The 11180-nt window shown below is 48.2% G+C and overlaps 1 protein-coding gene across 13 annotated transcripts in view; it reads left to right on the top strand.

Moving 5' to 3' along the window:
• Dock9 (dedicator of cytokinesis 9) overlaps window positions 1-11180 on the top strand; it is a 250768-nt gene that overhangs the window by 56154 nt on the left and 183434 nt on the right. For 6 of the 13 annotated variants that reach the window (XM_013349317.2, XM_013349316.2, XM_026783245.1 and 3 more), the window contains exon 1: window positions 3897-4574. The exons of 5 other annotated variants lie outside the window; for them this stretch is intronic. In XM_013349317.2, coding sequence (XP_013204771.1) covers window positions 4413-4574 — 162 coding nt within the window. In that variant the 5' untranslated portion in view covers window positions 3897-4412. Of the gene's footprint in view, window positions 1-3894; window positions 4575-11180 lie in introns of those variants that run through there. 2 more of the 13 variants (XM_013349320.2, XM_026783250.1) reach the window with 1 other exon arrangement.

The following is an 11180-nucleotide window of genomic DNA, read 5'->3' as shown; positions in this document are numbered from 1 at the left end:
GGACTGTGGGTCAGGCAGGGACCGTGGGTCAGGCGTGGACCGTGGGTCAGGCAGGGACCGTGGGTCAGGCAGGGACTGGGGTCAGGCAGGGACTGGGGTCAGGCAGGGACTGGGGTCAGGCAGGGACTGGGGTCAGGCAGGGACCATGGGTCAGGCGTGGACTATGGAGTCAGGCAGGGACTAGGGTCAGGCAGGGACCGTGGGTCAGGTGTGGACTGTGGGTCAGACAGGGACTATTTATGTATTACTAATACTCTAGTTTGGTGACATTTTCATCACTCCACGTGACACCACATAGTCCTGCTCCCCAGCCCTGGGGAGGTAAGCACAAGTCCCGCCCATCTTTCCTTCCTCCCTTCTTCTCCTGTATAGTTTAGGGTGGTTCCACGGTCATGATGCTCCTGCCTCAGTCTTTGTTGGGTGTGTTGTACACTCAGCTGTATTTCCTGTCTCTGTGGATTGTTCTTGGCTGTTTAAGTGGAATTACATGTGCAACTCCTTTTCTGGTTGGCTTATTTCACTTAGCACAGTGTTTTTCCGGATCTGTTCATGTGGCATGCATTGGTACTTTGTTTCTTTGTCTTTGAGGGGATGTGTATGTGTAAAGTGTATGTGCCAGATATATATGTATTTGCACACGCACACTCCATGTGTGCAGTGCCTGTGAAAACCAGTAGGGCAGAGAGAACATCAGATCCCTTGGAACTGGAGTTACAGATGGTTGTGAGCTGTCATGTAGGTGCTGGGATTTGAACCTGGATTCTCTGGAAGAGCATCTTGTATTCTTAACCACTGAGCAATCTCTACAGCTCTTAAACAAGGTTTTGATTTATTATTATTATTATTATTATTATTATTATTATTATTATTATTATTATTATTATTTTCAATATAGGCCCTTGCTGTGTAACCCAGGCTGGCCTGGAACTTACTGTGAGCTCAGTGTGATCTCAATTTCCATATCCTCCTGAGTGCTGGGATAATAGGCATTCATCATGCCTGACTATTGACACGGGGTTTAAGAGAAAATTCAATAGAACAAAATATACCAACTTGCTTATAATTTATAATCCATTGTGAAGTTCAAATATAAGCTTTATATTTTCAAACATAATCTTTTGCATCTTAAGGGGGCTCTTGTTTCTGTACCTAGGCTATCCAAAATTGACAAAACAGATACATAAAAATCTCTTGGTGCCGTTTCTGTTTCTACTCAATGTGTGACGGAAAGCAAACTCGGGAGACAATTTACGTCATAATTCACATGTCCAGTGCTTCAGTCTCCAGCATTCGATTTGTGTGTGATGAATTCCCATGATGTTTGCCTGCGTGCTGCAGTCTCTCGCGAAGACTTGGATCTTCTGATGTCAGGTGGTTACACAGTCTCAAATCTTAGGTTTTTTTGTGCACATGAGTGAGCCTGGTTGAATGTGTTTATGTACACGTGTGTGTTGCCGTGAGACCAGCCTTCAGTAGCTCAGGATTTGATGGGGATTCATGGAGTCAGCAAACTAACCACTCAGTTGACGTTTCTGTCAGAGGAGTAAAATTTAATTCAATCATTGTACTCTTTGTCTTAAAAGGTAATCTTACAAAAGATCTCAAAAGACCCCTTGTCTTAGGCTTTCTGTGCTGTGGAGACACTATGACCATGGCAGCTCTTATAAAGAAGACATTTAATGGCTCAGCCAGCTGTCCTTGCTCTTGTTTCTTGACCTCAACGAGTCCCTCGCTCAACTACATGACTTTCTAAATTTTAAATTTCCCCCCAAGATTTTCTACCTCAAAGCCATTGACAAAAATACCCTAACCCAGCCTTGCTAACAACTCTGCATGTCTAAATTCTTTCTAAGGGTGTTGGTGGAATCATTAGTCTGCTCCAGCAGCAGTGCTTGGAAAAACCTAATTACCGTAAGTACCAGTAACACTGCGCACTGGGGGGGGGGGGCTAGACACCCCATGGGAGTTTTCATACAACCCATAGATTATGGGGGATGTGGTGACCTCGAAGGCAACAATAGCAGCATGAGGTCCTCAGGACACACAGTCCTTGGGGCTTTGCCTCTCCAGGGCTCACTCAGGTGTAGCTTTGCCAACTGCCCATCTGTGTTCCATGAGTTCCAGTGCTGCCTGTTGGTCCCCTCACATGCCCCACAACATGTGTGTGTGTGCGTGCGCGCGTGCACGCGTATGTGCACACTCAATACCTGCCTGGTTGAGTGTGGGTGTGGACGTGTGCCTGGTTGAATGCATGTATATATGTATGTGTATATGTGTGTATGTGTATATGTGTGTATGTGTATATGTGTGCCCGTGCCTGCCTGGTTGAGTGTGTGGGTGTGGGCGTGTGCCTGGTTGAATGTGTGTGTATGTGTGTGTGTGTGTGTGTGTGTGTGTATGTATGTACCTGTGCCTCCTTGGTTGACTGTGTGTGTGCGTTTGCCTGGTTGTATGTATGTGTATATGTGTGTGTGTGTATGTGTGTGTGCGCCTGCCTGATTGAGTGTGGGTGTGTGCGTTTGCCTGGTTAAATGTATGTATATATGTATGTGTATATGTGTGTGTGTGTGTGTGTATGTATATGTGTGCCTGTGCCTGCCTGGTTGACTATGTGGGTGTCTGCATGTGCCTGGTTGAATGTATGTATAAATGTATGTGTATATGTGTGTGTGTGTATATATGTGTGCCTGTGCCTGCCCGCCTGGTTGAATGTGTGGGTACTCACATGTGAGTGTAGAGTCCAGAGGTTGATGTCGGGTCGGCCCTCTTCTGTCGCTCTCCACTTTATCCATTGAGGCAGAATCTCTCACTGAACACCGACAGTATTGTTTCTGGCTAAGTCCGGCTGCCAGCTTCCTCTTGAGTGCCGGGATGCAGGTGCCCACTGGCTATGGGATCTCATCTCCTTGCTTATCCTCCACAACAGAGCACTCGCCTCCTGAGCATCCCCAGCCCCTGCTCACGCCAGCCTTATCCACAGTGCCGTTGCTCTGTGCGTGTGGCCGTACCTGCATCCCTTTAGCGACTATTTAGTTTTTTTTTCGTACTAATGCCAGAGAGAGAACCAGTAGGTTTTGCTTTTCTTTGCCAACCTGGTGGCTAAACAAGGCCATGTGACAGGGCCGTGTTCACTATAATTCCCCTTACGACATCACATGGCTCTCGGTTACTTCCCCCAGGTACTCAATCGTTATCCTTCGGTGTTGGTTAGCTTTGAGATCTATGCATGGAAATGGTTGTCTAGGTCAGGAATATGGACAGTTCTGAAAGGAATGGCAGCCTTGTTCTGGACACGTGTTGTAAGCGAGAGGCTTTCCCCACGTGCCAACAGGGAAATGACAGGAGTCTACTTAGTACGCCCACGAAGAACTTAGCTGCTAGCCCTTCCTTGAGAGTCACGTGCTATACTGGAGTGTCACTGAGTTGATCTGTGGTGAAAGGACCGGTGTTATTGATTGTGAACGGGACCGCAGCAGTACCTGCCTTAGCAGACTGTAGAACACTGCTTTAGAGGCACACGGCCAGCCAGAAGGGCCAGCTCTCTGCCCGTGTTCCTCTTAGCATCTTCAAGTACCAGGGGTGGGGGGGATCCTCCTAAGCAGCACGGGCTTGGTTAGTCCAGGTGACGAGTGGAGGTAGGCGGAAGTCAGGATCACAAAGCCACGCCTGTTCTCTTGTGCTTTGCTGCCGGCAGGCTGTTAGCCGTGCGCCTAACCGGTTGTTTGAAGTGTGCTTACATGTGTTTCCATGGCAGCGGTGCGCTCAGCGTTTTTCACTTGTTTTTAGACCGTCTTTCCCCCTTCCCTCTGGCTCCCCTGTTTCCTCATTGATGCAAGATTAAACAAGCAGCATATTTAGGTCAAGGAGAGAGATGTTTGCTAATAGAGATGCTAGGCGCAGCATTCTGGGAGAGTGATTTCTAGCAGCACAGAATCCTTTGTGGTTCCGCAGCAGCTTCTGCAGCAGGGTGGCTGTTTGGCACCGGCTCTTTCATTTTGGGCAGGTTCTGAGACTCAGAGCAATCCCAGGCAGATGCGGCGAACCAGCACTCTCCCACCAAGCCCAGGTGGGAGAAGATAAATCTTCTGCACATTTATCCTCCGTATAGTAGTGAAGCAGCGCCCTGGAAAAAACGCTACTTTCACGGTCTTGGTACATCTGAGGTGTGTCATCCTGCTTTTGCACCGCCCACCCTTCCCGTTTTACACGGGGAGCCTGGATTTTTTTTTTTTCGTCAGACTGTTGGACAGGAACGGATTCTAGTGTGACAGCTTGGCACTTCCCTTCTGTTCGGTGCCGGTAGCTGCTTGTCATGAAGATGGTACAGTGGGAACCTGCGTCTGAAGAGCCAAGGAAGCTGATGTGGAGATGGAGTAGAGATTGTTAGACATCTGAACGTCCACACCTTGGGGATGGGTTGCACCACCAGTGTGATTCTCTTCAAAGGCATCCGCACCGTTTTCGAGAGGAACTGTGCCTACATGTGCAAGCAGCAAGGGGAAAGTAATGCCCTTGAATATCCAGCATACAGTTGGTCCAGAGAAGACTCAGAAGTATTGATCTCCTCCTGCCTGGTAAAATGCCATCTCGTTTAATTAACAAGTGCTTAACGGTGGGTGGGATAAAGCTGGTCTTTAGTGGCAGAGCAGCTCTCGTTCATTTTCCATGTGCTTACGTGTGTCTGTATATGTACATGTGCACATACTGTAAATGAGTAACAAGGAATCTTAGATTTACAATTTGAAGCATCTATTTGTGTGTGGGAGGCTGTGAAGATAAGCGTAGACAGAGGCAATGTTTTATGAGACTAGTTCTCTAAGACAGTTGACAGGCTTCTGGGGGCTTGGTCTGCTCTTAGCAATGATACGTAGAAAAGGACATACCGAGACATTCCCATGCTGACCCCTTTTCCCGGTGATGGTGAATTATCCAGTCTCCTTATACCTCAGCCTTTCCCTTGGCTTGCCTTGCTAATGCCTGTGGTCAGCGCTCTCATTCAGGGGATGTAAAATGGATCGTGAAAGAAAACTGTGCCGGACATGAGACAAATATTTATAGTATTATTTTCTTAAAACTCAACTCTGATGTTTATGGTTGGAGGGTCGTGAGAAAATGCCGGGCTTGACCCGTCCCTTCTGTGTTCTGTCCTTGCTTGAAGGGGTGTCAAGTCACAGATGGGTGTGCCTCTCGGTGACCTCCCCTTCCACAGCAGGCTGCGAGGAAGCACATATCGGCCGCCCCCTCTCTCAGAATGCCTTGCCATTTCCCCGTCTGTTCCAACTGCAGTTTTTTTTTTTGTCAAGATGAGTGGGGACAAGTGTGTGTGAGAATTTGTGTGTGAGCCTTGCTGGCAGTTCCTCGGTAGGGCGAGGCATACAGAAAGGCGGGGATGCTTCAGCACCGGTGACTGCCATCTGAGCTTGAGGAGGGGGCGTTGTGCACCATACGCACCTAGGGATTGGGTCTGCGGGAGCCCAAGGAGAGGGTGCGTTTTGTGGAGGGACTTATGTGATGAGCTCTCAGAAGACTCAAGAGGAAGGAGGGAGAGCATCAGATGAGATAGAAGTCAGAGCAGTGGAAGTCAGTGTTATATTTGGTAGGGACTGTAAGCGGGGCTATGTTAACTGTTGAGTATTTTAAGCTCTGCTGTATTTTGAAATATCCTCTGGAGAATAACAGGTTAGACGGGCAAGCCCATTACCACGCTCTACCCCATCACCTGCCCCTAGCCAACAAGCTGCTTAGGAAATTAGCTGCTCCCACCCTGTGCCCTAGGCTTGTGCTTCTTGGGCCAGACAGGGTTGTCTTTGGTTTACCTGGCTTGAGGAGACCCCTCCTGCTTTTCTTCTCATTTGATTGCACAAGACAGAAGTAATCTGCCTCGGGCGTTGTCAGAACTCAAGGCCTGGGTTTCTGACACACAGTTCCTATACCATGTGGGCCACAGCTACCATGTGGGTCACTGTTGGCCGTCAAGATGCTGCTGGGTACAGTGACTGCTCTTCCAGCTCTGTCCGTGCTCCCGGCTCTGTCTGTGCTCCCAGATCCCCTTTGCACACATCAGGGGAGTCAGTCTTTGGAAATGAAGGTCAGACCGTGGTACCTCTCTGTGCTTACAACTCTCCAATGCAGAGCGCACACGGAGGTTTCCACACTGGGACTTCCTCCGCTTCACCTGTCACTGTCCCCTTGTCTTTCTCGTGTGCCATCTCACTCTGGCTCTTGAGGCTTCCTGGGATGCTGCCATGCAGGCCTTGTGTGGCTCATGCCTGTACTCCCCCAGGTTTTTGTTCAGCTCTCCCTTCTCAGTTAGTCACCCATAAATGCCCAGTGTGAGCCCTCAGCCCCCCAGCAAACCCATTGTCACTCCCTTGGGTCACCTCCATGTAAAGGCCATCTGATCTCATCTTCAGATCATATGGGTCCTTGTTAGGGTCCCCAGCTTTGGGAAGCTGCCTCCCTTATCCGTAGCCCTGGCAATGCCTCCATCTGTGACTCTGCCTGAAGCGTCAGCAGGTGACAGCCGAACTTCACCTTCACTAAGAGCGCCTCTCCACTCTAACCTCTCAGTGTGTCCTTGTTGGAGGGCATGTTTGTGTTAGGATGGGCTGGAGACTTGAGGCCTCCCCCGTCCTAGAGACTAGGTATCCCAGCAGCTGCCCAGCAGCCAGAGAGCCTCATGCCTGCACCGCCTCATTTTGGTCTTCGTGTAATTTCTCCCTCTGAACCAAATTTTGCGCCTTTCTCCCATCCTGTACTGATGCTCACTGTGACAGTGATGCTCACTGTTAAGGATGGGTGATGATGAGTCTGGCTTGCGTCTGGGTCAACGGGAGGCAGCGGAGTACATCAAGGTGACTCTGGAAGAGATGGCTCCGTGGTTCAAAGCGCTTGCTGTGCTTACAGAGGGCCAGAGTCCGGTTCTCAGCACACACCTTGTGGCTAACAACCGACTGTAATTCCGGCTCCAGGGGCTCTGAGACCCTCTCCTGGCCTGCATAACCATCCACATGTGCATGCTTGTACATAGACACACATACATATATATATATACACTAATGAAATGTAAGTTTTTTAAAGATCGTGGTTCTGGAGCCAGCCATCAGCTTTTAAAGCCCACACCCATTACTTAGTATCTGTGCGACTGTGGGCAGCTCGCTTCCGCTTTCTGCTCCTCTTTCTCATCTGCTAAATGCGGATAAAATGGGACTTAACCCAGGGATATTAAATGAGTGAATTGTCCAAGTCTCTCAGGACATTGTCTGCATCACAAATAAGTACTAATTGTGATTGCATTGTGCTGTTTTGTTTTGGCTTTTCCCTCCTCCTCCTCCTCCACCTCCTCCTCCTCCTCCTCCTCCTCTTTCCTTTTTCCTCCCCCTCCCCCTCCCTCTTTTTTCTTCCTCCTCCTCCTCCTCCTCTTCTTTCTTTCTTTCTTTCTTTCTTTCTTATCTTCTTTATGGCAAACCTTGAAAGAAATTTCTTCTCCCCATATTCTGAGTGGTCATGCTTTCCCGAGTAACAGCGTAAGAGCGTACGTGTGTACGTGCATGCATGCGTGCGTGCGGTTTTGAGACGGGGTCTCTCTGGCTGGCCTGGGACTTGCTTTCTCACAGATCAACAGCCTCAGCCTCCTGAGTGCCATTTTAAAGGCATGCAGCGCCATTTCAAGCGTCTTATTTTTTTTTGAGCTGGGGTCTCACTGTGTAGTTCTGACTGGCTTGAAACTCGGTGTAGACCAGGCTGGTCTCAGATTCACAGAGACCCACGTGCCTTTGCCTCTTGAGTGCAGAGATTAAATGAAGGATCCACCACTCCTGGCTGCTTTTAAAAGGTTTTTGATTGAATCCAAGCTGATAGGGTTTCAGACTCCCGAGAGACCCTTGACCATCGCTGCTCTGACAGGTGGGACCATCGGAAGGGTTCTTAAATTGTTAAGTCTCGCTTGTTATTTCCTGATTATCGTTTATAATCATATGCTTTGTCCTGTCTGTTTATTTTGTTCTTATTATGTGTGCGAGTCACTTTTTGGAAGAAGGCAGCATGTAAATTAGCAAGCAGAGCACTGTATAGTGATGAAAAGGCCTCTCCGTGACCATTAGGGAGGACTCACCAGATCATTGGGGAGGACTCTCCATGATCACCAGGGAGGACTCTCCGTGACCATAAGGAAGGACTCTCCACGATCATTGGGTAGGACTCTCCGTGATCACCAGGGAGGAATCTCTGTGATCACCAGGGAGGACTCTCCACGATCATTGGGGAGGACTCTCTGTGATCACCAGGGAGGACTCTCTGTGACCATAAGGGAGGACTCTGGAGTAGCACACAGATAATTTGAGTGCAGTCATCAGCATTGTAAGATTGGGGGTGATGTGCAGTCTCTACTGGAAAGTTCTGTTTATATTTAAACATTAAGGTATCTGTTTCATGGAGGGTGGTGCCCTAAAAATGAACTTACCTAGTAAGTGTAGGATGATTGAATTTCAGATATATCCCACTTAAATATGTATGTGTGTATGTGCATGTGTGTGGCTGCACGTGTGCAGAAGTGCTGGTGTATATGTGTGAGGAGGCCAGAGAACAGCCTTGGGGTGTGTTCCTCTGGCTCTGTCTGCTTTGTTGTTTGCTTCTTGAGACAGGATCTCACACCAGTATATTTATATTTAAAACATGGTTCTTGGCATGAAACTCCATTCCTCTGCTTCCAACTGAGCCGGCTCCCCAGCCTTATCCCATTTAAGTGTTGATTGCTGGGTCTAGCATAGTTGATGCGGAAGATTGGGGTGGGGTAGATCTCATTCTCGAGTATAGATTTTTCCTCAAGGATTTTGCTTTACAAAGTAATTGAATGAATTAGCTCACTGCATTGTGGAGTTTGTCTTGATTGCCTGTTCATGCTGGGTGCAGAGCAGCTGCGGGGCTGTCGCAGCCGGCGTTTCTACGTTTCTGGCCCGTGAGGGCTGCACAGGTTCTAGCTGGCCAGGAAGCCAGCCATTCTAAACCCTCCACAGGAGTGAAGGCTTCAACCGAAGCAAAGCGTGGTCAAGTCTACTCTCTTGGTCAGAGACAGTCCCGTTCCGCTCATGGCCCCATGGGTTATATTTTACTTCCTTTCTGTAATTGTGGAAGGGTTGGAAACCTGTTGTGTTATTCTGTGGTGTATTCTGTTTCTGCTGATTATAGAGGAGAACGAGGTTGGTCAGTCAGAACCATGACTGCAGCTGCGTACTGGGGGCAGTACACAGGCAAACTGCTAACGGGCACACAGGGAGAAAACAGTGACGGTTCTCCAGTTGCTGTCGGTGCATGTGTGTGTGTTCCTGTGTATACGTGTGTTCCTGTGTGTACGTGCGTTCCTATGTGTACGTGTGTTTCTGTGTGTACGTGTGTTCCTGTGTGTGCATGTGTTTTTGTGTGTGCATGTGTTCCTGTGTGTACGTGTGCTCCTGTGTGTGTTCCTGCGTGCACGTGTTCCTCTGTGCACGTGTTCCTCTGTGTACATGTGTTCCTGTGTGTATGTGTGTGTACGTGTGTTCCTGTGTGTATGTGTGTTCCTGTGTGTACGTGTGTTCCTGCGTGCACGTGTGTTCCTGTGTGCATGTGTGTTCCTCTGTGTACATGTGTTCCTGTGTATACGTGTGTGTACGTGTGTTCCTGTGTGTATGTGTACTTCTGCACAAGTGGCGGCCACAGGAAAACCCTGGTGTCATTTCAGGAACACTGCACACCTCATTGGAGACAGGGTCTCATCATCAGAGCTCATCAGTAAGCACACTGGCCCTTATGTCTACCTCGTCATTACTAATTGCAAGTGCGCCTGCTGTTTTATTTGGTTTCTGGGGACTAAACTCAGGTCCTCCTTGAAGGCACTTTGTTGCCTGAGTTATCGCCCCAGACCCTTGACTTTCTTTTGTTATTTGTATTATTTATTATTATGTTATTTATACTCCTGTTATCTTACTGGGATAATGCAACTCTTTAATTTTTTAAAAAATTCACAATGAATAAAATAAAGTTTTTCCTGTTTCTACTAGTATAGAATTTGCTAAGTATCTTCAGGGGATTTCTTAGCATCTAGAATTTTCTCTGAGTACTTTAGCCTCCCGGACTACATGGTCCTTCCTAATTACAAAAACCTGTATTGGCTGTGAAGGTCTTTTGACTTGTTTACTCATTTAACAGCCATTTATTGACATTGGGCACTGTGCAAAGAGAACAAATTGAAGATAACCTCTCTTTGGCCACCAAGGCCCCCAGTCTTGCTTATGTGTATCTCTTTATGTTTTGGGGATATAGGGGTGCGTGGGATGGGGAGCAGGCAGAACTGGTGAGTGCAAAATAGCAACATGTTAACGAGCTTGAGGCATTTGAGGAAAGTAAAGGCTGGGTTCGATTGCTTTGCTGCTCTTTCCTTAAGGCCTTTTCCTGCCCCGTGTGGTGGGAGGAGCCTGTCGGCTCTCCTCTACTGGGGCCCCTGTGCTACTCCTGGGTTCCAGCGCTGGTTGCAGGACCCGTGGCAGCAAACAGTTTGTTTTCCGTGTTCCTTTAGTGCCTTTGCTCACAGTGCTCAGTGGGTTCTGTTCTCTGTTTAGGTCACAGCAATTTTCAAGGAGCAGTTGGCTCTCACTCTGGAGGTTGCCCTGCTCAGTAGGAAATACTTCCTGGGACTATTGCAGCCCAAGGGACTTACTGCAGAGGAGGAGGAGGGGACCTGTCTCCAAGGCTTCGTCAGCGTTCGTCATTTTACTCAAGAGTGGGATTTATTTATTTTAATGCTTATTAAACTACGAACAGGCAGTAAACATTGGGGATTGAGCAGCCTTATGTCCACTGTACAGAGAAAACCTTGGGTTTAAATATCTCGAGGCAAAATATTTGCCACTATCATCTGTGTATATAGATCATAGATATGACCATAAGAATATGTGGAGATTGATAAGGTTCGGGTTGTCTTTCCCCACTAGATTCGGATGCCCTGTTCTCAAAGGTGGCTTCTTTGGGAGGTAGTTAGGGTTACCTGAGGCCTTTGGGTAAGAACCTAATCTCATCTATGTGGTCCTGAGAGGAGCGTAAGAATGCTCTCCTGGCGCTGGTGGTTGGGTGATTAGGTTCTCTGTCTCTCTCTGTCTCTGTCTGTCTGTCTGTCTGTCTGTCTGTCTCTCTCTCTCTCTCTCTCT

The sequence above is a fragment of the Microtus ochrogaster genome, chromosome 17, assembly GCF_000317375.1.
Source record: "Microtus ochrogaster isolate Prairie Vole_2 chromosome 17, MicOch1.0, whole genome shotgun sequence".
Classification (NCBI taxonomy): Eukaryota; Metazoa; Chordata; class Mammalia; order Rodentia; family Cricetidae; genus Microtus; species Microtus ochrogaster.
This window is presented reverse-complemented; position numbering and strand designations above follow the sequence as displayed.